General features: G+C 39.3%; 1 protein-coding gene across 12 annotated transcripts in view; it reads right to left on the reverse strand.

Annotated features, from left to right (window-relative positions):
* ZDHHC20 (zDHHC palmitoyltransferase 20) overlaps positions 1-26,020 on the reverse strand; it is an 89,336-nt gene that overhangs the window by 33,156 nt on the left and 30,160 nt on the right. For 6 of the 12 annotated variants that reach the window (XR_010582386.2, XR_001486264.4, XM_005585464.5 and 3 more), the window contains exons 2-4: positions 23,769-23,795; positions 19,176-19,279; positions 11,687-11,807 (exon numbers count right to left, since the gene is read on the reverse strand). Coding sequence is in view for 8 of the 12 variants with exons in the window: in XM_005585464.5 (XP_005585521.1) it covers positions 11,687-11,807; positions 19,176-19,279; positions 23,769-23,795 (252 nt within the window). In the remaining 4 variants the exon portion in view is untranslated. The remainder of the gene's footprint in view (positions 1-11,686; positions 11,808-19,175; positions 19,280-23,768; positions 23,796-26,020) is intronic. The other 6 variants (XR_012426745.1, XR_012426744.1, XM_074021701.1 and 3 more) reach the window with 1 other exon arrangement.

The raw sequence follows: 26,020 nt of genomic DNA on the forward strand, positions 1-26,020 counted from the left end.
ACTTATTAAATGTTTTTTAACAAAAATAATTTTCATTGGCCGGGCGCGGTGGCTCAAGCCTGTAATCCCAGCACTTTGGGAGGCCGAGGCGGGCGGATCACGAGGTCAGGAGATCGAGACCATCCTGGCTGACACGGTGAAACCCCGTCTCTACTAAAAAATACAAAAAACTAGCCGGGCGAGGTGGCGGGCGCCTGTAGTCCCAGCTACTGGGGAGGCTGAGGCAGGAGAATTGCGTGAACCCGGGAGGCGGAGCCTGCAGTGAGCTGAGATCCGGCCACTGCACTCCAGCCTGGGCGGCAGAGCGAGACTCCATCTCAAAAAAAAAAAAATAATAATAATTTTCATTTATTTAAGCCTTTAAAATAAAATATTCATTTAATATTATACAGAGGCAATAAAATACATAATTTAATCGACTTTTCAAATTCATTTAAAAATAGAGAGCTACTGTTTTAGAAAGCTCAGCTATTTGTTTTCCCTCTAGCACATTAGGGAAAAAGACACAAGTCACAAGATACCGCATCACATAAGAAAAAGCCAAGTTCCGTCTCGCTCACCTGTCTGGACCAACAGGGAGGAAAAGCCTGTTTGCTGCTGCTGCTGGCATCTGGGCCCTGGATTCTGGGTGTGTTGAAATTACAATATGAGTTCTCAGGGTGCCTTTAGTGAACCTGTTTTCTGATTGATGAGAAATGTGTAGGAGGTACTTAGCCACTAGACTGAAAATCTTCCTTTGCCAGTACTGGGAGCATATTCTTTGACATTCTCTAAGAAGGAAATCTGTACCCCTTCTCCTCCACTATCGCTTAAAATTATTTAGTCCATTTTAGTATTTGTCTAATGATGGAAAAACATGGAGACCTATTCAACTGTAAATGAAAACCTTGTATAAAAAGATAAATGCTACAAATTTTAAAAGTAGAATCCCTCGTCGCTCTATCGGAAGAGCTAAGGTAAGTTCCTGTGTCCATAACGCTTGGGTGCACCAGCAGGATCTGAACTCAGAACATGCAAATGCAAAAAGCCCTTTCCGTCAAAACGTGTGAAATGGACTCTGTGAGGCAGTGAAAACATCCCATCTAAAATGGAACAAAACCACTGAGGACCGAGTGGTGAAGACTGTGTATTCTGATTACTGCAGAATGAGGGAAAGGAAATTAAATTAGATCTTAACTGAAAGCCCAACACTTGTCCAGTTATTTCCCCCTGGCAGCTACAAATCCCTGCTTCCATGTATCAAATCCTCCTGGCTTCCCTCGGCTACACCAACTTGCAGCATCTAAGCAACCTGCTTGGCTGGTGGGGCCCTTCTGACTTTTGGGCCCTGGGACATGTTCTCTTTTTCAAATACTGTTTAATACTCATTTCCCGATCACTCCCGGACTTGATTCTTCTTATACTACTCCTGCACATCTAATTGACTCTAGTTAAGCATTTCAACTGGGTTTCTGTTATTTGTGCTTTTCTATTTTTTTTTATTATTATACTTTATGTTCTGAAATAGATGTGTAGAACATGCAGGTTTGTTACACAAGTATACATGTGCCATGGTGGTTTGCTGCACCTATCAACCCATCATCTACATTAGGTATTTCTCCCAATGCTCTCCCTCCTCTTCCCCTCCACCCTGCGACAGACCCCACCGTGTGATGTTCCCCTCCCTGTGCCCATATGATCTCATTGTTCAACTCCCACTTATAAATGAGAACATGCGGTGTTTGGTTTTCTGCTCCTGTGTTAGTTTGCCGAAAATGATGGGTTCCAGCTTCATCCACGTCCCTGCAAAGGACATGAATTCATTCTTTTTTATGGCTGCATAGTATTCCACGGTGTATATGTGCCACATTTTCTTTATCCAGCCTATCATTGATGGGCATTTGGGTTGGTTCCAAGTCTTTGCTACTGTGAACAGAGCTGCAATAAACATACATGTCCATGTGTCTTTATAGAATGATTTATAATCCTTTGGATATATACCCAGTAATGGGATTGCTGGGTCAAATGGTATTTCTGGTTCTAGATCCCTGAGGAATTGCTGCACTGTCTTCCACAACCGTTGAGCTAATTTACACTCCCACCAACAGTGTAAAAGTGTTCCTATTTCTCTGTCGCCCAGGCTGGAGTGCAGTGGCACGATCTTGGCTCACTGCAACCTCCGTCTCCCGGGTTCAAGCAATTCTCCTGCCTCAGCCTCTTGAGTAGCTGGGATTACAGGCGCCCACCACCAGGTCCAGCTAATTTTTTTTTTTTTTTTTTTTTTTTTAAGTAGAGACGGGGTTTCACCATGCTGGTCAGGCTGCTCTCGAACTCCTGACCTCGTGATCCACCGGCCTCAGCTTCCCAAAGTGCTGGGATTATAGGTATGAGCCACCACACCTGGTTTGTTTCCTGACTTTTTAATAATCTCAATTTTAACTGGCGTGAGATGGTATCTCATTGTGGTTTTGATTTGCATCTCTCTAATGACCAGTGATGATGAGCTTTTTAAAATATGTTTGTTGGCTGCATAAATGTCTTCTTTTGAAAAGTGTCTGTTCATATCCTTCGCCCACATTTTGATGAGGTTGTTTTTTTCTTGGAAATGTAAGTTCCTTATAGATTATGGAGAGTAGCCCTTTGTCAGAGGGATAGATTGCAAAAATTTTCTCCCATTCTGTAGGTTGCCTGTTCACTCTAACGATGATAGCTTCTTTTGCTGTGCAGAAGCTCTTTAGTTTAATTAGATGCCAATTGTCAATTTCGGCTTTTGTTGCAATTGCTTTTGGTGTTTTAGTCATTAAGTCTTTGCCCATGCATATATCCTGAATAGTGTTGCCTGGATTTTCTTCTAGGGTTTGTATGGTTTTAGGTCTTACATTTAAATCTTTAATCCATCTTGAGTTAATTTTTGTATAAGGTGTAAGGAAGGGATCCAGTTTCAGTTTTCTGCATGTGGCTAGCCAGTTTTCCCAACACAATTTATTAAATAGGGAATCCTTTCCCCATTGTTTGCTTTTGTCAGGTTTGTCGAAGATCAGATGGTTGTAGACGTGTGGTGTTATTTCTGAGGCCTCTGTTCTGTTCCATTGATCTATATATCTGTTTTGGCACAAGTATCACGCTGTTTTCGTTACTGTAGCCTTCTAGTATAGTTTGAAGTCAGGTAACGTGATGCCTCCATCTTTGTTCTTTTTGCTTAGGATTGTCTTGGCTATACAGGCTCTTTTTTTGGTTCCATATGAAATTTAAAGTAGTTTTTTCTAATTCTGTGAAGAAAGTCAATGGTAGCTTGATGGGAACAGCACTGAATCTATAAGTTACTTTGGCAGTACGGCCATTTTCACGATATTGATTCTTCCTAACCATGAGCATGGAACGTTCCTCCATTTGTTTGTGTCCTCTTTTATTTCCTTGAGCAGTGGTTTGTAGTTCTCTTTGAAGAGCTCCTTCACATCCTTTGTAAGCTGTATTCCTGGGTATTTTATTATCTTTGTAGCAATTGTGAATGGGAGTTCACTCATGATTTGGCTCTCTGTTTGTCTATTATTGCTGTACAGGAATGCTTGTAATTTTTGCACATCGGTTTTGTATCCTGAGACTTTGCTGAAGTTGCTTATCAGCTTAAGGAGTTTTGGGGCTGGGATGATGAGATTTTCGAAATATACAATCATGTCATCTGCACAGATAATTTGACTTCCTCTCTTCCTATCTGAATACCCTTTATTTCTTTCTCTTGCCTTACTGCCCTGGCCAGAACTTCCAATACTATGTTGAATAGGAGTGGTGAGAGAGGGCATCCTTGTCTTGTGCTGGTTTTCAAAGGGAATGCTTCCAGCTTCTGCCCATTCAGTATGATACTGGCTGTGGGTTTGTCATAAATAGCTCTTATTATTTTGAGATGCGTTCCATCAATACCTAGTTTATTGAGTGTTTTTAGCATGAAGGGGTGTTGAATTTTATTGAAGGCCTTTTCTGCATCTATTGAGATAATTATGTGGTTTTTGTCGTCGGTTCTATGTGATGGATTACATTTATTGATTTGTGTATGTTGAACCAGCCTTGCATCCCAGGGATGAAGCCCACTTGATCACAGTGGATAAGCTTTTTAATGTGCTGCTGGATTCAGTTTACCAGTATTTTATAGAGGATTTTCACATTGATGTTCATCAGGGATATTGGCCTGAAATTTTCTTTTTTTGCCACATCTCTGCCAGGTTTTGGTATCATGATGATGTTGGCCTCATAAAATGAGTTAGGGAGGAGTCCCCCCTTTTCTATTGTTTGGAATAGTTTCAGAAGGAACGGTACCAGCTCCTCTTTATATCTCTGGTAGAATTTGGCTGTGAATCCATCTGGTCCTGGGCTTTTTTTGGTTGATAGGCTATTAATTACTGCCTCAACTTCAGAATTTGTTATTGGTCAATTCAGGGATTCGACTTCTTCCTGGTTTAGTTTTGGGAGGGTGTATGTGTCCAGGAATTTATCCATTTCTTCTAGATTTTCTAGTTTATCTGTGTAGAGGTGTTTATTGACCTCATTGATCTAATGGTACTCTCTGATGGTAGTTTGTATTTCTGTGGGATCAGTGGTGAATCCCTTTTATCATTTTTTTATTGTGTCTATTTGATTCTTCTTTTTTATTCTTTATTAGTCTGGCTAGTGGTCTATTTTGTTAATCTTAAAAAAAAAAAACAAAAAACAAAAACCAGCTCCTGGATTCACAGATTTTTTGAAGGGTTTTTTGTTTCTCTATCTCCTTCAGTTCTGCTCTTAGTTATTTCTTGTCTTTTGCTGGCTTTTGAATTTGTTTGCTCTTCCTTCTCTAGTTCTTTTAATTGTGGTATTAGGGTGTCAATTTTAGATCTTTCCCACTTTCTCCTGTGGGCATTTAGTAATATAAATTTCCCTCTAAACACTGCTTGAGCTGTGTCCCAGAGATTCTGGTACATTGTGTCTTCGTTCTCATTGGTTTCAAAGAACTTATTTATTTATGCCTTTTGCTATTTAACCAGTAGTCATTCAGGAGCAGGTTGTTCAGTTTCCATGCAGTTGTGTGGTTTTCAGTGAGTTTCTTTTTTTTTTTATATTTTTTTTTTTTTTTTGAGACGGAGTCTCGCTGTGTCACCCAGGCTGGAGTGCAGTGGCGCGATCTCGGCTCACTGCAAGCTCCGCCTCCCGGGTTTACGCCATTCTCCTGCCTCAGCCTCCGAGTAGCTGGGACTACAGGCGCCCGCCACCACGCCCAGCTAGTTTTTTGTATTTTTAGTAGAGACGGGGTTTCACCATGTTAGCCAGGATGGTCTCGATCTCCCGACTTCGTGATCCACCCGCCTCGGCCTCCCAAAGTACTGGGATTACAGGCTTGAGCCACCGCGCCCGGCCTTCGGTGAGTTTCTTAATCCTAGTTCCAATTTGATTGCACTGTGGTCTGAGAGACTGTTTGTTACGATTTATGTTCTTTTGCATTTGCTGAGGAGTGTTTTACTTCCAATTATGTGGTCAATTTTAGAATAAGTGCTATGTGGTGCTGAAAGGAATGTAGATTCTGTTGATTTGGGGTGGAGAGTTCTGTAGATGTCTATTAGGTCTCCTTGGTCCAGAGCTGTGTTCAAGTCCTGAACATCCTTGTTATTTTTCTGTCTCATTGATCTAATATTGACAGTGGGGTGTTAAAGTCTCCCATTATTATTGTGCGGGAGTCTAAGTCTCTTTGTAGAAGAACTTGCTTTATGAATACTGGGTGTATATATAGTTAAGATAGTTAGCTCTTCTTGTTGCATTGATCGCTTTACCATTATGTAATGCCCTTCTTTGTCTTTTTTGATCTTTGTTGGTTTAAAGTGTTTTATCAGAGACTAGGATTGCAACTCATGCTTTTTTAGTTTCCATTTGCTTGGTAAATCTTCCTTCATCCCTTTATTTTGAGTCTGTGTGTGTCTTTGCACGTGAGATGGGTCTCCTGAATACAGCACACTGATGGGTTTTGACTCTTTGTCCAATTTGCCAGTCTGTGTCTTTTAATTGAGGCATTTAGCCTATTTACATTTAAGGTTAATATTGTTATGTGTGAATCTGATCCTGTCATTATAATGCTAGCTGGTTATTTTGCCCATTAGCTGTTGCAGTTTCTTTGTAGTGTCGATGGTCTTTACATTTTGGTACATTTTTGCAGTGGCAGATACCAGTTTTTCCTTTCCATATGTAGTGCTTCCTTCAGGAGCTCTTGTAAGACAGGTCTGGTGGTGACAAAATCCCTCAGCATTTGCTTGTCTGTAAAGGGTTTTATTTCTCCTTCACTTATGAAGCTTAGTTTGGCTGGATATGAAATTCTGGGTTGAAAATTCTTTGCTTTAAGAATGTTGAATATTGGCCCCCACTCTCTTCTGGCTGGCAGGGTTTCTGCAGAGAGATCTGTTGTTAATCTGATGGGCTTCCCTTTGTGGGTAACCCAACCTTTCTCTCTGGCTGCCCTTACCATTTTTTCCTTCATTTCAACCTTGGGGAATCTGATGATTATGTATCTTGGAGTTGCTCTTCTTGAGGAGTATCTTTGTGGCGTTCTCTGTATTTCCTGAATTTGAATGTTGGCCTGTTTTTCTGGGTTGGGGAAGTTCTCCTGGATAATATCCTGAAGTGTGTTTCCCAACTTAGTTCCATTCTCCCTGTCACTTTCAGGTACACCAATCAAACATAGGTTTGGACTTTTCACATAGTCCCATATTTCTTGGAGGCTTTGTTCATTCCTTTTCATTCTTTTTTCTCTAATCTTGTCTTCATGCTTTATTTCATTAAGTTGATCTTCAATCACTGATATCCTTTCTTCTGCTTGATCGATCCAACTATTGATACTTGTGTATGCTTCACAAAGTTCTCATGCTGTATTTTTCAGCTCCATCAGGTCAAATGTTCTTCTCTAAACTGGTTATTCTAGTTAGCAGTTCCTGTATGCTTATATCAAGGTTCTTAGCTTCCTTGCATTTGGTTAGAACATGCTCCTTTAGCTCAGCGGAATTTATTATCCACCTTCTGAAGCCTACTACTGTCAATTTGTCAAACTCATTCTCGGTCCAGTTTTGTTCCCTTTCTGGCGAGGAGTTGTGACCCTTTGGAGGAGGAGAGGCATTCTATTCCGGTTTTGGAATTTTCAGCCTTTTTGCGCTGGTTTTTCCTCATCTTCGGGGATTTATCTACCTTTGGTCTTTCATGTTGGTGACTTTCGGATGGGGTTTTTTTGTGGTCATCCTTTTTGTTGATGTTGATGCTACTGCTTTCTGTTTGTTAGTGTTCCTTCTAACAGTCAGGCCCCTCTTCTGTAGGTCTCCTGGAGTTTGCTGGAAGTCTACTCCAGACGCTGTTTGCCTGGGTATTACCAGTGGAGGCTGCAGAGCAGCAAAGACTGCTGCCTGCTCCTTCCTCTGGAAGCTTCCTCCCAGGGGGCACCCGCTGGATGTCAGCTGCAGCTCTCCTGTATGAGGTGTCTCCCAGTCAGGAGGCATGGGGGTCAGCGACCCACTTGAGGCAGTTTGTCCCTTAGCAGAGCTCGAGCGCTGTGCTGGGAGATCAGCTGCTCTCTTCAGAGCAGCAGAAAGGAAGGTGTAAGTCTGCTGAAGCTGCGCCCACACCCTCCTCTTCCCCAAGGTGCTCTGTCCCAGGGAGATGGGAGTTTTATCTACAAGCCCCTGAGTGGGGCTGCTGCCTTTCTTTCGGAGATGCCCTGCCCAGAGAGGAGAAATCAAAAGAGGCAGTCTGGCTACAGCGCCTTTGCAGAGCTGTGGTGGGCTCTGCCCAGCTGGAACTTCCTGGCAGCTTTGTTTACACTGTGAGGGGGAAAATCCGCCTACTCAAGCCTCAGTAATGGCAGAAGCCCCTCCTCCCACCAAGCTCCAGAGTCCCAGGTCAACTTCAGACTGCTGTGCTGGCAGCGAGAATTTCAAGCCAGTGGATCTTAGCTTGTTAGGGTTTGTGGAGGTGGCATCTGCTGAGCAAGACCACTTGGCTCCCTGGCTTCAGCCCCCTTTCCAGGAGAATGAACGGCTCTGTCTTGCTCCATGCCAAGTGCCACTGGGGTATGAAAAAAACTCCTGTAGCTAGCTCAGTGTCTGCCCAAATGACCACCCAGTTTTGTGCTTGAAACGCAGAGCCCTGGTGGTGGAGGCACCCAAGGGAATCTCCTGGTCTGTGGGTTGCGAAGACCGTGGGAAAAGCATAGTATCTGGGCCGAATAGCACCATCCCTCACAGCACAGTCCCTCATAGCTTCCCTCAGCTAGGGGAGGGAGTTCCCTGAACCCTTGTGCTTCCTGGGTAAGGCGACGCCCCACCCTGCTTCTGCTTGCCGTCTGTGGGCTTCACCCACTGTCTAGCCAGTCCCAGTGAGATGAACCAGGTACCTCAGTTGGAAATGCAGAAATCACCTGCCTTCTGCGTTGGTCTCACTGGGAGCTGCAGACTGGAGCTGTTCCTATTTGGCCATCTTGCCCTGATTGACCGAGTAGGTTATGTTTTATTGATCTTCTATAACACCTTGCCTGGGTTAGACACTAGGGAGGTAAAACCATGTAATGTTGAAAAAGTAGAGCTATAAAGGACCTTAGAGATTTCCTAGTTCAATCTCTCCATTTTACAGATCAAAGACACCCAAAGGTTAGACAGTCATCTGTCGAAGGTTGAATGGCTAAGCAAGTGGTAACATCAGGAATGAGTATCTTCTTTTCTCTTTCCCCTGCCCTTCTCCACTCAACATTCTGACATTGCAAAGGCTGTGAAGTTACCTAGGCTCTGAGATGGGATTAAACCAAACACACCTTGTAGGAAAAGGAGGCTTCATGACTGAGCAGACTGAACTCGAAAGTAGCAATCAAAGGAACCCTGAGTTTCTAGGGTGGCTAGAAGAATGATGGTGCCAAGGATAGAAATAGAGCTGAGTCTGGGTAAGAGTAGTGTTTTTCATTGACAAATATTTAGAGTTTCTACCAGGTGACAAACACTGCTAGATGCAGGGAATATAAAAGTGAACGAGGCAGACTTTTGGCTCCTCCCCTAAGATTTTAGGTTTTAAATGATGAATCCAGTATTGTAGGAGCTTAAAGCTTTGGATAAGAGGCTATTCAAGTACAGCTATCCTTTGGAAGCTGCAAATACACAAGGGGAGCTCTAGTGAGAGCGAGAAATGCTGAATTGAAGGGCACCTGCCAAGGTGAAATGATGAAGGCTTGATGGTGATGACGGCAGAGGCAGAGGTCTGCAGCTCCCTCTTCTGACATAACAGGAAGGGCACTGCATCCCAGGGTGCAGCTAGATCGCAGACCACTCTGTAGACGTGCAATCCCTGTATGCAGCTGCAAATCTACCCCTGTGCCTGGCACACAAGAAAGCGTTTGGAATGTAGGTGAGTGCTAGTATGTTAATATCCTTGAATCTGCTGTAATTTCTATTAAGAAGGTAACTAATTCCTGAAAACTATTAAAGAAAACAAATTATGCAGCACAATAAGCAAATGATCACAATATTGTGGTATTAGAATTCCAAGGCTAAAAGTAACAGTTGAAAGGACAGTACAGAAAAAATGGGGTAAGGCACCATTGTGAAGTTAAGACATAGGAGAAAACAACAAATGTGGGATGAAGAAGAACAATCATACAAGGATACAAACACAGAAGTATAAAACTACAGAAAAACACAAAGAGGAAAGCGTTTCAAGAAGACAGAGTGATAAAACGCCACTGATCCTGAAAGGGAGAATGAAAGCCCGCTGCCTGGAATTCACTAGAAGGAAGTGAGGCCCTGGATATAGACCACCTAAAAGACCTATAATCAAAGGCAAATGTAATAAAATAATAGGCCAGGCACCGTGGCTCACGCCTGTAATCCCAGTACTTTGGGAGGCCAAAGCGGGCGGATCACTTGAGGCTAGGAATTTGAGACCAGCCTGGCCAACCCATCTCTACTAAAAATACAAAAGTTAGCCAAGTGTGGTGGCATGTGCCTGTAATACCAGCTACTCAGGAGGCTGAGGCAGGAGATCGCTTGAACCCCGGGGGTGGAAGTTGCAGTGAGCTGAGATTGCACCATTGCACTCAAGCCTGGGCAACAGAATGAGACTCCATTTCCGGAAAAAAAGAAAAAAAAAATTACTGGAAATTTATTATTCTATGCAAAGAGCTATACTAAGTACTTTACATCTATTGTCTCTTTTAATACTTCCACTAACTCAGTCATGTAAATATTATTATCCTTACCTTAAAACGAGAAAGTTAGTGCTTAGAAAGTTTAAGTGACTTGCACTGTATTAGTAAGGGAAAAGCTAGGGTTTGATCTATAATCCACATCTTCATTCTATACTATATTAGTTATGCAAAAAGGACAGTCAGTCAAATATCCCCTCCTAAAATCTTTTTTTTTTTTTTTTTTTTTTTTTTGAGACGGAGTCTCGCTCTGCCGCCCAGGCTGGAGTGCAGTGGCCGGATCTCAGCTCACTGCAAGCTCCGCCTCCCGGGTTCACGCCATTCTCCTGCCTCAGCCTCCCGAGTAGTTGGGACTACAGGCGCCCGCCACCTCGCCCGGCTAGTTTTTTGTATTTTTTAGTATAGACGGGGTTTCACCGTGTTAGCCAGGATGGTCTCGATCTCCTGACCTCGTGATCCGCCCGTCTCGGCCTCCCAAAGTGCTGGGATTACAGGCTTGAGCCACCGCGCCCGGCCTCCCCTCCTAAAATCTTGTAGACACTTTAAATTTTCTTGAGTCACAGTTTGTACACAGCTACACAAAGGTAATTTCCCATTGGAGTTTAGAAACTTAGTGGGTTGAAGAGGCAGAGCACCTGGACTTAAAATCCTGTTGTTTTTTATACTAGCTGTATGACTTGGAACAAGTTACTTAGCCTCACGGTGTCTTAGTTTCCTCATCCGTAAAATGGAAACTATAGTCTACACTTCATAAGGTTGTTGTGAGGTCTAAATGAGTTCGTACATGTAAACAGAATAACTGTTAAGCTGCAATCATTACCTGGTGTTTAAACCAATTAATGAGGTATATAATACATAAAACAATTTCCTAAAAAACAACAAAAAAATTTTTTTAAATAAACAAAATAAACAATTCCCTGTATTTAAATGACCGCCACTCATAGACTCTTCCTTGTCATAAGATTACAACCTAGGAACAGGAAGCTGCTGTTATGGTCATGGATCTCAGTGGAGGCATCAGTACACAGGAAACACCAAGGGCTCTGGAACTAGACAAACCTGAGTTCACAGCCTGACTCTCAGAATATTAGCCTTATACATCTGAACAACTTTCTTCCTATTTGTGTCTTTTACTGTTCTCCATTCTTAGCACACTGTTAGATTTTTTTTTTAATTACTCAGTGATGACACATAATACTCAAATTCAGACTTCCAAATGACAGTTTACTAAGAATAATAATTAAAATTTTTAGCCATGAAAGTTGAGTTGGGGGAAAAAACAAGTACAGAAGAGATTCATATTAAAGTGAGCCCCTTAAACAATTTATATTGATGTTTTTCTATTTATCTATTTCTGCATCTGAAACACCACAACGAGAAAACAGGAAAGTCTTGTAGCTACAGATATTATTTATGGCAATAACAGTATCCATTTAATAGTCAAACCATGCAAATATATCCTGGCAGGAATACGCATATTTTTAAAATCATTAGAAAAGGAACACTTATTCTTTTTCTTACTTTTTGAAGCTGATGTGGTATAGATAGGTAAAACTCTTGCTGCTCTTCTCAAAATTTCTTGTTGTCTTTCTTGGCTGAATTCTTTTTCATAACGTTCCTTTTCAGAATTGGACAAGTAGAACTATCAAAGAAAAGAGGACTATTAAATTTTTTAAATCCCATGATGTTAATTATCATGCTCAGAAAAAGTTTTATCTGGAACAGAAAAAGAAAACCAAAAACTATTTTATGAAGACAAAACTTGTCTTCAAACTTAACTGCTAAGTAGATAAATCAAGGACATTTTAACAAAAACTACATACCTTTGGCATAGAAAAGATTTGCTCTCCATACCAGATGGCAAAGAACATGAACTAAATATTTTTCCATCTTTGTTTTTCGCAAATAAAATTAAGTTTCTACACAAGAAAGGCTTAATATATAGTCTCCATTAGTAAAAATTTTAGTTGCACAAAAGTTACTGTCAAGAGATTTTTAATTTTTGGAAAAATGTCCAAAGATTTACTTGCTTTGGGTGAAAGGCTAAATCACAGTCATGGGGTCCTACTAATTTCTAGCCAAACGTCTCAAGAAGGGCAATGAGTCATTTAAAAAAAACAAACAAACCATTTTTAGATTTTAAAAAGCTAACCAATAGGACTACTTTCACCAGATTTATGACAGATTGGCAAGGCAAGCATAGTGGCCTCTTCAAGTAGAGCGTCCTTTATAGAGCTGTTTTTTTTTTTTTGAGATGGAATCTCCCTCTGTCCCCCAGGCTGGAGTGAGCAGCGCAATCTCGGCTCACTGCAAGCTCCGCCTCCTGGGTTCACGCCATTCTCCTGCCTCAGCCTCCCGAGTAGCTGGGACTACAGGCGCCCGCCACCAAGCCTGGCTAATTTTTCTTTCTTTTTTCTTTTTTTTTTTTTTTGTATTTTTGGTAGAGACGGGGTTTCACGGTGTGTTAGCCAGGATGGTCTCAATCTCCTGACCTCATGATCCGCCTGCCTCGGCCTCCCAAAGTGCTGTGATTACAGGCGTGACCCACCGTGCCCGGCCTAGAGCTGTTTCTTGTTTTCACTTCTTAGTGTCTGTTCCCATGTGTGGCCAGCCTCTGGTTCATTTCTCTTAATGGCATTTTCCCTTCAGGGTACTTTTTAATTGTTCTTTCATATGTCATCCTAACATCTCAAGGATCCTAAGTTTTATGCCTCATGTTAAATTTCATGTTACCAGGAAGTATAGGTTTCTATCAGTCTTTATTTCGTAGATTAAAAAAAAAAAAACTAAGAATGGCTTGAGATTTGTTCTTCATTGTGTTTTATATTTTAATAATACAATTCCTCAATTTTTATTTACTTGTAGGGTTCTGCTTAAAAAGCCCTAAGGAATCCTGAGTTTTCATGTTTAAGGAGTATTTGGTCTAGTTGCTAACTCAGATACCACAATGTCTCCTCCTGTTGCTGCCCCATCATTGCTAATGGTATTAGCTTAACAACACAGTATTCTGCTATAAACAAGGCAACAGCTTGGCATAGTAGAGAGAGCTCTGAATTGAGGAAATTGTGATTCTAAGAGACTTAGGCAATTTTCTAAGATTGCAGAACTACTGGCAGAGCCAATAGCAAAATACAGGTATTCTGTTTTCTATTCTGGTACATTTTCCTCTACATTACAATGTAAAATAAATGTTTTTGCTTTTTATAGATTGTTACTCTAACCTGACTAAAACACCACACTTTAGGAAATGTAAGAGTCTATTTAGATTACCTCGCTCAGCTTCCACAATCAAATTGTGATGGGACAAGAAACCCCCAAATTACTTATAGGGGACAAGAAACCACATGAACAGATGAACAGGACAGTAAGAAGTTGGGAAAGACTCACATAACCTTAAAGATGAAAAAGTCTTAAAGACAATGGAGGTCCCTTATCTAATCTTCCATCACAAGAGGGGTCTTCAGACATTTCTGACAGATTGGGTCCCTCTTGAATACTTTCAGAGAAATATTTTCCTATTTTGCAAGATGGCATGTTCTCTTTAAGAGAATGTTAACTTGTTAGAAAGTTCTTTCCTGACATGACGTGTCTCTTACATATTCATAGTACAGTATAAAAATCACATGGTAACATGTTAAATATATTTGAATAGAAGATGTTCTGATCAAATTTTACAGATTCCCTATAAAATTTCAACAGATTTCTCTGGGCTGTTCTATTCCTAGTCTGCAGTAGCATCCCAAGCTCAGGCCTCTTTATTGCTACTCAACATCATCACTTATCCTTAAGAATGAAGGTTATGGGCCAGGCATGGTGGCTTATGCCTATAATCCTAGCACTTCAGGAGGCCGAAGCAGGAGGCCGAAGCAGGTGGATCACGAGGTCAGGAATCCAAGACCAGCCTGGTCAACATGGTGAAACCCTCTCTCTACTAAAAAAACACAAAAATTAGCTGGGTGTGGTGGCATGCGCCTGTAGTGCCAGCTACTCGGGAGGCTGAGGCAGGAGAATTGTTTGAACCTGGGAGGTGGAGGTTGCAGTGAGATCACACCACTATACTCCAGCCTGGTGAGAGTGAGACTCTGTCTTAAAAAAAAAAAAAAAAAAAAAAGAAGGTTATAAAATTATGAAAAGCTTAAACCAAATGAAAATTTCAAGAGGCATCAGAATTTTAGATGACAAATGGAACAAAACAAAAATTCAAACAGATTGTAATTTTGAATTAGTTCTAGAAGTCTGTCTTTTCATTCAAAACTAGTGAACAGAATTCAAACTATGAAATGCTATTATTGTCTTAAATTCAGTGTTCAGATAGTTCTATTTAAATATATATTAAATGCCAATTAAGAGTGAGGTGTTGTCCCGGATATCAGAGATCCAAAGATTAACAAAAACAACCCTTGCCTTCAAAAAGTATATTTCTATAGTCTAGTAAGACAGCCATATAAACAAAGAATTACAAAATACGAATCAGCATAAAATACAACATTAATAATATATTACAAGGTATGATAAAAGCTCCCTTGGGAGGTAGTAGGAGTTATCAATGAAAGTTTCTTGAAGGCAGTGTACCTAAGTTTTGAAAGATAAACAGGAATCTTTCAGGAAGACAGAGAAGAAAAGAAAATCTTGGCAAAGGGAACAGCATACAGAAAGCACAAGGATGTGAAAATAGTACAGTATATTCAATTTAACACACTGCTTCATTATAGAGTTCCATGAAGAAGCAATGAAGATTAAATTAGTAAGATTTTAGTTCATGAAGGGATTTGGTGTACCATGCAAATGAACATGAGCTTTATCTTACAGCTAACTGGCAAACTGTAGGATTATAGTCAGGGAAGGGATGGGACCGTATTTTCTTTTTAGAAAAGATGACACTTGGTGATGGGAGATGCTTAGCAGCTATTCACATGCTGCCTCTTCCTCACCATTTCTTAAGTCTTTATCAATCTGCCTGTTATACACGAGGTCTGATTCTAACTACTGGGGATACAGGAATAAACAACAAAGATTTTTCCTTCAAAAAGCTTAGTGGAAGAGATACTTATAAAGGTCTCAGCTTAAACGCCACTTCCTCAGAGATTTATTTGAATATACTAGCTAAAAGTAGCTCTTTCTCCCCTAAAGTAGCTTTTACTTTGTTATACTCTATTATATTACCATGTTATTTTTCTAAATTTATCACAATTTATGATTATTTTATTTGTTCACTGTTTGTCCCTACCTTTAAGCCTAGCACAGTCTGATATCCAGTGGGTGGTCAAGAAGTACTTGATTGAAACAATGAAAAAAAGACACCCCACCCATATTTATAACTTAACTTCCTTAACGATTTATAGTTTTTGATGATGATGATAATGATTATTGCGACAGAGTTTCGCTCTTGTTGCCTAGGCTGGAATGCAACAGCGTGATCTTGGCTTACTGCATCCTCTGCCTCCCAGGTTCAAGCAATTCTCCTGCCTCAGCCTCCTAAACAGCTGGGATTACAGGCATGCACCACCACACCCGGCTAATTCTGTACTTTTAGTAGAAATGGGTTTTCACCATGTTGGTCAGGCGGGTCTCAAACTCCTGACCTTAGGTGATCTACCTACCTCTGCCTCCCAAAGTGCTGGGATTATAGGCATGAGTCACCACGTCTGGCCCCAGTTTTTGCTTTTTAGACCCAATCTATTCCCCTAGACCTGGATCTCCAAGCACTGTTCTAACCTCTGAGATGACTGAATCCTCCTAACAAAAGCTGTGAGTTTGGTGTTTTATTAGCACCAACCTCTGAGCTGACAGGATCCTCCTAACAAAGCTGTGAGCTTGGTATCACGTTAACACCAAACTCACAGCTCTGTAATTGCTTATATAGGCCTACCTCAGTCAGCACACTGTAAGCTCAGTGGCAAAGAGAATCTTAAATTCCTGTTCTTAGTTGTCCCTGGAGCTTAGCTTAGCTGGCCCATGAAGATTTAATAATTAGTTCATTTAATAATTATTGAAAATCTATTATGTGCCAGAGAGTGTGGGGGGGATCTAGTGAAGAATGCAATGTAAATATCCCCGCCCTCACAAAATTTAAAACTTAATAATGTGATGCATATTAGTAAACAGGCAATTACAATACCAGATGATAAGTTCTCTGACAGGGCAAATGAAGCATGCCACAGCAAGGTCACTGGAGACAGGCTTGGGCAGACAGATGACCTTACAGGAGTAGAGGAGAATGAAGGAGAAGTTGATGTGAAGGCTTAAGCTCTGGGCTGAATGCGAAATGGATGCAATATGCTAGAACAACCACCAAAAAAATAATAATAATAATAACATTTTGATGGTACTTATTAGGTGCTAAGCATTCTTCTGAGCTCTTTATATACACTATTAACTCCACATAGTATCTATTAGTAATTATATAGATTATCAATTTGCTCAATTCTTACAGCTATCCTATGAGGTGGGTACTAATATCACCCTCACTTTACAGAGGAGGGACCAACTAAGGAAAGTCTCCAAAGTCACACAGTTAACACAGAGAGTACGTTGCAGAGGTACGAGCTGAACCTGAGCAGTGTTAGTCCAGAGTCTGTGTGGTGCTGTTGTTGTTGCTGTCTGAGACAGGGTCTCACTCTGCTGCCTGGGCTGGAGTGCAGTGGCATGATCACGGCTCACTGCAGGCTCAACCTCCCCGGGCTCAGTGATCCTCCCACCTCAGCCTCCCGAGTAGCTGGGACTACAGGTGCACACCACCATGCCCAGCTAATTGTTTTATTCTTTGTAGAGACGGGGTTTGCTACATTGCCAAGGCTGTTGTCAAAGTCCAGGACTAAAGCAATCCACCTGCCTGCCTCGGCCTTCGAAAGTGCTGGATTATAGGCATGAGCCACCACGCCCGGCCTGCTTTCTTAACCTCTACAGTATACTGCTTCTCAAAAGTACTACCAATTATTTTTCTTATTCTATTTCTTATTTCCTGTAATGAGAATTATTTACTTTTTACACATGCGATGTTTTCAATAGTCATCACTACTAGTAATTGATTAAACAAAATTAAGTCCTTTTCAATTTCAAGATTAAGAAATGGATGATAGTTTGTAACATAACTTTAAGGGTTGACTAATTAGTAACAAATGCCTGATGAATATATGTGAAGCAACACTGAAGTCTGACTTATGGTTTACTTTACCTTTTAAAACAAAAGCATCTAATAGAAAAAGCAGGCAAAAAACTGTATGGCATTACTTGCTAATGTTAAATGTATATTTACTAGTTCTACTCCTAGGCATCTACCCAAAATAACTACATATATATTATCCAAGAGACATGCACTAGAACGTTTGCAGCAGCCCTACTTGTAACAGCTCGAAGCTGGAGGCTACCCACATGCTCATTAACAGTAGACCGAGTAAATAGTGTTACATACAACTGAATACTAAACAATAATTAGAATGATCTTCAACTATACGTAACACAGATGAATCTTACAAATAGAATGTTAATGAAAGAAGCCACATACACACATATGACTATGACATACACATACACACCATACACACACTACTACAAAACTCCATTTATATTTAGTACAAAAGACAGGCAAAACTAATCTATGCTGTTAGAAGGCAAGAGAGTGGCTTCTTATGAAGTGGATGACTGAAAGGAAGCATCGGGGGTTGATGGGGTTCTGGTAATGTTCTGTTTCTTGAATTGAGTAGTAGTTGCACAGGTGTGTACACATATGCGTACTTTTTGTATATATGTTCTTCACCGCAAAGTTAAATAGAAGTTGATACTATTTTTAAACATATGGTCTATAATTTTTAATGATTTTGATAAATTTAACACAAAGGGAAACGATTACATTATCATCATCATCTAATATTTGAGTCCTAACAATGTGGCAGGTAAACTACTATTTTAAAAGCTCATGCCAGGCATGGTGGCTCACGCCTGTAATCCCAGCACTTTGGGAGGCTGAAGCGGGTGGATCACCTGAGGCCAGGAGTTCAAGACCGGCCTGACCAACATGGGGAAATCCGTCTCTATAAAAACACAAAAATTAGCTAGGCATGGTGGTGCGTGCCTGTAATCCCAGCTACTCAGGAGGCTGAGGCAGGAGAATCGCTTGAACCTGGGAGGCGGAGGTTGCAGTGAGCCAAGATCATGCCATTGTACTCCAGCCTGGGTGACAAGAGCGAAACTCCATCTCAATAAATAAATAAATAGATAGATAGATAGATAGATAGATAGATAGATAGATAGATAGATAGATAGATAAATGCATGTTTTAACTGAATAAATCTCACAATCTTTACAAACATCCTACGGAGACAGGCACAATTGTTAGCTCCATTTTTTGGTAAGAAAACTGCAGCTTGGAGAGATTAAATTGTTAGAGCAAAAGATCAAACTCAGACAACTCTAACTCTAGAGAATATATTCTTAACCACCTTGCTATATGAAATTTTCAGTGAAGGAAGAATTCAGTCAGCTATGGCGAGGTAAGAGAGACATACTGGTCATAAAACCTACTCCACATAAATGTTTACCTATATTATTTTCCAAATGGAACCTCCAATTAGAAGAAACACTAGTCATATTAAAGTAAGCAATAGCCTAGACAATTTGTTTCCATCACAAAACTTTCTTTAATTGCAGCATATCTGTTCACGCCTGAGAAAATATAAATGTTGAGAGTTTCTAAAAATAAACTCTACTTTCCTAACTCAATTCCGTTCCTTAAGACTTTTTATTTCAGTAATATAAAGTATATCTTTAAGAAAACATAGCATGGCAGAAAAGTAGTAAGCATTTCTATACTGCTGAACTTTTACTATGCTATGTCAGTGGACTGTATCTGAGAACAGGCTGATGACTCACATTCACAGTACAGAGCAACCAAGCAGTTTTATGAATGGAAACAGAACACATGCATTATGTAAAGTTTTAACAAAGGTAACACAAGGGAAAAAAAATCCATAATCAGTTAAAACATTTGGTAATTTACCAACATTAAATTTACCTCTTTGGAGGGGGAAGCGGGAGATGTGAAAATTGTCATCCAATAGGACCATACAAACATAACAAAGAACAGATGGAAAGCCACAAGGTAAACAACGGTCTTTCCTGGTAAATAAAAACAAATAACAGTTCATTGAATCCAGGTGAAAACAGCAAAAGGCATTACATTAAAACACAATAATTGGGTCAGGAGGCCGAATCCAATAAACAAATTAAAATGTACTGAAACATCAAATATATAAACTTTACTTGCATGAGGAAACATTACTAGATATGAAGAAATACTCTGTTCCTATATTTAAGGATTATCAGTCTGGTTTATAAGATGAGATTTAAGATGAGATTTGATTATATTAGATTGCTGAAGATTTAAGCTAAAACACTTTCTTCACTCACTATATTTCAAGTTCTCCAAAAGTTCATCTTAAATGACTTAAAATTATTTAAAACAGAATCTATTACTATGAACATTAAATCCAAGGAACTGTCAACTGAAAGTAAATAAAATAAGTTACCATCACCATAAATGATGAAAACATCTGAATAACTCATTCCCTGTATTGTTCAGAAAAAGTACCCTAAATTTCATTCCCGTTCAATACAGGCTAACAAGAAAAAGTTTTGGCCATTTTGAATATCTAACATAACTATTTCCCAAGTAGATTAATGTAACATTCCAACATCTCTATCTCCAAATATTGTCACTGATATAATTTTAAGCTTTTTGTTGTATTCTACATATTTGAAAGAAGTAGTACTGATTTCTTTAAGAAGCAAGATCTACCAGATGCTTAAACTCTTTTTCAGTTTGTAATGCAGCACCATAAACCCACTGAAGATAACAAATATAGACAAGTCTGAAATTCTACTCATTTTTAAACTTCAGATAAAATGCTACTCCTTCCACAAAGGTCTTTTCTGTTACTTTCAGAATTCATTACTTCTTCATACTGCACTCTCCAAATAATTTGCTTAGATTTCAATTACTTATTTCAGTAAAGCTAGCTGCTTAATACTGATGAGCTAATACACGCAAAACACTTAGAAGAATGCCTGGCACACAATAAATCCTCAATAAATACTGACTATTAATATTATTACTTAGTCTTATCCAGGCATTTTAATTATTTTCTCCAAAATTTGGTCCTTTTTGTGCATTCCCTATATCAGTGTTTCTCAATTTTAAGAAGTGAAAAAGTATTCACTGGTCTGCACTGAAAAAAAAAAAAAGAACGTAATGACGCTTTTGTAAAAGCTAACATGTATTCAGTTTGAAGTACTCTCCTTCCTTCGGTCTGAGGTTTATTTTCCCTTATGTTTCTGGTTTAAAAAGTGCTTGTTCTTTTCAAATAAAATAATAATAATAATTTGACAACCCTGTTGCAACCCAACCTTTTCTTTTGAAATTGTATTGGGTTCATGCCTGATCTCAGAGAACAGAAACTCCAGTCACACAGCTGACCAATGCAGAAACCCAGGCCTGAAACGACTCCTCCTATCTCACAGCTTATCCGTGCAAATGCTACTAATTCTAGCTCCTAAAATTTCTCTCCAAGTGAACTCATTATTATTATTTTCATTATTTTTCAAAAATTTCAATAATTATCATTAGTTTCACTGTCGGTGCATAGTTCATAAATTGTTGCCTATGTTCTTTGGATTGCTGCAAGAGCCAATTGGCCTCCTTGCTTCCAATCCCTCTCAGTGGCTGATGTAAAATATGTTGCTCGTAGTTTCTTTCCCTCTTGGCTGCGGAATTCCTAAGAAATAATTGCAACCTCATTACCAATGCATCCTAGTAAAACCATGGGACTACTCAGTCACCATAACCAACTATAGGTACTCAAATCACCACTCCTATGTACCAAAAGCCAACTAGAAGGCACTATAATCTATGCCTTATTTCTAACCCTCACAGTAAGTCTTCTAAGGTATCATTCCAGTTTACAGATGTAAGCAGTGAGGCTCAGAGAATTTAATACTTTGTCCAACGTCACTTAGTTATTAAATGATGAAGCCAGAATTCAAACCCATATCTGTTTGACAAAAATCCAAGGTTCTTTTCACTATGTCCTAGCTAAAATTACAGTTTCCTCCACGTTTCCAACCATCATCTTAATGGTCATATTCTACTTCTAAGCAAGTATCTGATGCCAAGATAAAATTGTAACCGTAACTTCCTTTTATTTTAAAATGTGCTCTTTTTGCTTCCACTAACATTGATCGTCATGCGCATTAAAAACTGGTTTTTCAAAATCTGCTTTCTCTATCCTGTCAGTTCCCTTCAGGTTGAACCCCACGGTGTACCCAATGGACTCAATATCATTGCTTTGGCCAGGTGCTGTGGCTCGCGCCTGTATTCCCAGCACTTTGGGAGGCTGGGGTGGGCAGATCACTTGAGGTCAGGAGTTCAAGACCAGCCTGGCCAACATAGTAGAACCCCATCTCTACTAATACAAAAAATTAGCTGGGCGTGGTGGTGCACACTTGTAATCTCAGCTACGTGTAGGCTGATGTGGGAGGATCGCCCAAACCTGGGAGGCAAAGGTTACAGTGAGCTGAGATCGTGCCACCACACTCTAGCCTGAGCAACAGAGCGAGACTCCATCTCAAAAAAAAAAAGAAAGAAAAAGAAAAAATACATATTATATATATGTATTTTTATATATTATATATAATTGCTTCATTTGTTTTTCCTTTGGAAAAGCGTGCAAGAACTTAGTTTCCTACTGCTACGATAACACTGAGACCATTTAACAACCCTGCAATGTTATCTTCACTTTGCTTACTTCCTTTATAAATATTTTTGCCTAGACTCCATATTAAATCAAGCTTGCTGTTCCTCATCTATACACGATTGTGTAACTTTGAGATAGATGGTAACTTTGAGATACTTTAAATGTAAAAACAATATACTCTTCATAGTTTTAAGAACATTTAACATGATTTCAGAATATTTCTTTTCTTCATGAAAACAAAACAAAATGGTTTTGCTTAAAAATATATCCTGTTAAAAAATAGATAAAATAAAGCTCTTAACACAAGACCTAGAATATAGTAAGTACTTAAAAGATGGTATTATTAAATTATAATGAGTAAAGAATAACAGAAAACAATGCTTTTCACTAAATTCAAATTAATGTGATTATCAATAGGCAAACTTCTGGTTACATATACCTGCTATTGGTTACAATAGAGGAAGTAAAATCATAGTTAACCGAGAAAATTAAATCAAAGTTGAAAGAAAAACCTGAAACCTATATACCAAACTCTGTGTTCAAAAGTTCAAAAATCACCTGTAACTGAATTTAAAAACAAACAAGCTAACAGCAGCAATAACTTAAGACTGTATTGAAAGATTCTTTGGCCAGGCAATGTGGCTCATGCCTGTAATCCCAGCACCCCGGGAGACTGAGGCGGGCAGATCACGAGGTCAGGAGATTGAGACCATCCTGACTAACACAGTAAAACCCCGTCTCTACTAAAAAATAAAAATAAAAAAAATTAGCTGGGTATGGTGGCGGGCACCTGTAGTCCCAGCTACTCGGGAGGCTGAGGCAGGAGAATGGCGTGAACCCGGGAGGCGGAGCTTACAGTGAGCTGAGATCACCACTGCACTCCAGCCTGGGCAACAGAACGAGACTCCATCTCAAAAAAAAAAAAAAAGACTCTTTGAGAGACATGGTAAAAATAGCCCCAAGAGATAATGATATAAGTTAAAAGTTCTTTTATAAGAACTTCTAAATTCTTTGCTTTCTGTATCTGTGCTTCCAACATACAGGAAACATTTTTGATTTAAAGAAAGAAAATAAGCAAACTGAGTCTGCATTTATTCTGTTACTGAGAAATTAAATTTAAAGGTAATTTAAGATTTACATACTTAATGCCTAATTATCTCCAGTAAGAGGAATTACTATATATTAATAATTTCTAACTGTTCAAGTATTTTAGAAATCCTCTGGAGTTTTGCATGTCCAATTAAATTCTGTTTAAATTTAATCTCATCAGACTTATGACATATGCTTTTATATCAGTGAAATTTTGAGAAATGATTTTTCCCTCTAGGCACTGTCTTTTTTACTTAGTTGTTATAAAAACTTTGGCTTCCTTAAACTGGTAATGCAATTTACAAATTACATTCTTGTTATTTTCTTAAATATCTGTGCATTGTAAAGTGTGATTTTAACAAATGCCTAAACGAGAACCATCAATAAAATTCAGACATCATGAAAGCAGAATTGTCTCCTCAACCTAGCTAGCTAGAACTCATATTTTTAAAAATCCAAATAAAAAGTTTTGAAGAACATACGCGACAGAAATATTTATATAAATACACAAAGAAGTTTGGGTACTAGGTGCTGTACAAAATAATGGCTACTTTAATTTACATAAATAACACAAAATGAGAATACATGAAATGTTTTGGTCTGGAAATAACCCCATTACTAGATCTTGTTTTAATTACTTAAAATTTAAAGATAGGGATTTTATTTCTAAAAAACAAAAACACACGTATTCATCAATAAATAAAAAGTCTGTTCCAATTAAAATATCATTAAGCATTTAACTTAAATTGAAACTAAAAGTGTCTTACCATTTTCTTCATTTCCAAAAATAGTAACTAGAATAGAAGAAAAAACAGTGAATAAATATACTTTAAACATTTTGTATGTAAGTTTTATTTCAGGTTGAATATTCATCTTAATATCATTTTCAAAAAAATAAAATTTAGTTATAAATTGTAGACACTAATGCAAAGTCAAAATTGCACTAAAAAAACTCCAAAACCATTAAAATGCTAAAATTCAAATTCTTTATCATTAACACTACAGTCACACCAAATGTTTTCAGAACTTTATTAATTTTAAGTGTATCAACATGGTTATAGCTGCAATGTTTTCTTTAGCTCTTTCCTTAATGATATCTGCAGAATGAATAGAACTGTCCTCTATGACCCTCATAACTTATTTATTAGTCTGTAATGTACTCTTATCAACCTCTTTGTGAATCTATGCTCAAGACAAATGCATTTTTTCTAAAGAAAAAAGTAGAAGAACCCTAATTTTTAGTGTTTTATTTTTCTCTGAATAATCAAATACTGAAGAAGTCAGACCATGCACAGAAAACGTAATTCAGTGTCTACCTCTCTTATGTTTTCTTCCATCTTATATCACTCTTGTGATGAATAAAGCCAACGACCACTTCAGTCTACCAAGACTGAAACCCTGGGAACTGCTATCTACTCTTTCTTTCTGGATAATCCAATGGCCTCGAGTCATGTTGGTTCTATTACCTAAGTCTGTTTCTGTCACCTATTCTCCAATCCCTTCCCACTGCCTTCCTCAAATGCAACAGCTTAAGGCATCTTCCCATAGTCAGTGTAACACATCACCACCAGCAGCAAATCTGATGAACACTCTTCAACACCTGTGAGTCACTTTCAGAATGAAGTCCAAAATCTTCAGGGTAGGTAGCAAACACTACAAGCCCTCTGTAATCTAAAATCTGTCTACCTCTCTAGTTTCCTCCTTTTTTTTTTTTTTTTTGAGACAGGGTCTTGCTCTGTCACCCAGCCTGGAGTGCAGTGGTGCAATCTCGACTCACTGCAACCTCCACCTCCCAGGTTCAAGTGATTCTCCTGCCTCAGCCTCCTGAGTAGCTGGGATTACAGGTGTGTGCCACCACGCCAGGCTAATTTTTGTATTTTTAGTAGAGATGGGTTTTCACCATGTTGGCCAGGCTGGTCTCGAACTCCTGACTTCAAGTGAACCCGCCCGCTTCAGCCTACCAAAGTGCTGGGATTACAGGCGTGAGCCACTGCGCCAGGCCCTCTCTAATTTCTTCTGTCATTTGCCCATATTTCTGGTCTAATTATTCTAAACAAATTGTGGTCTCCCAGATGCATCAAGCTGTTTCATATGTGCCATGTACCTTGTCTATTCATCCTTCAAGGCCCGTTTTGAATACTAGCTCCTTTGTAAAGCCTTCCTGAGTCCCTCTTAAGGCAGAGTAGATCACTCCTTTATATCACCACTGATCACTCTTCCATCTTTACCACACCATCTCATTTTTCTTTTTATTTTTTCAATTACTTGTCAATATGTCTGTCTCACCTTACTGGACTAAATGCTCCTTGAAGTGTGGAATCATGTCTTAGAATAGTTAACAACCCTGCAAGTTATCATTAGCTCCATTTTACAGATAAGTAAACTAAGGCTCAAAACAATTAAATGACCTTCCTAAGGTCACAGAGCTAGTATATGTAGTATAGAAGGGATTTGAACTAAAAGTCTGTTCAGACTACTGGTAAGGATGAAAACTTGATAATACACTGTGTTATCACCCTCCTCCAAGTAGAGAATCCGAATTTAAAATCACATCTAGCTAACAGTTTCCAGTGGTTGTCTCTTCCAGCCTCTCACTAAGATATTCAGGGAACAACAAAATTGCTTCATATAAAAACAAAGCTAGGCCGGGCACAGTGGCTCACGCCTGTAATCTCAGCACTTTGGGAGGTTAAGATGGGCGGATCACTTGAGGTCAGGAATTCGAGACCAGCCTGGCCAACATGGTGAAACCCTATCTGTACTAAAAAATGCAAAAATTAGCCAGGTGTGGTAGCACGCACCTATAGTCCCACCTACTTGGGAGGCTGAGGCAGGAGAATCGCTTGAACCCAGGGGGCAGAGGGTGCAGTGAGCAAGATTGCACCACTGCACTCCAGCCTAGACAACAGAAATAGACTCTGTTGCAAAAAAAAAAAAAAAAAACAACCAACCAACCAACAATGGCCTAGAATCGTTTCTTCATAGAGGACTTTCCTGACCACAGAATGGGTTAAATAAA

Source organism: Macaca fascicularis, chromosome 17 (assembly GCF_037993035.2).
Source record: "Macaca fascicularis isolate 582-1 chromosome 17, T2T-MFA8v1.1".
NCBI classification, from domain to species: Eukaryota; Metazoa; Chordata; class Mammalia; order Primates; family Cercopithecidae; genus Macaca; species Macaca fascicularis.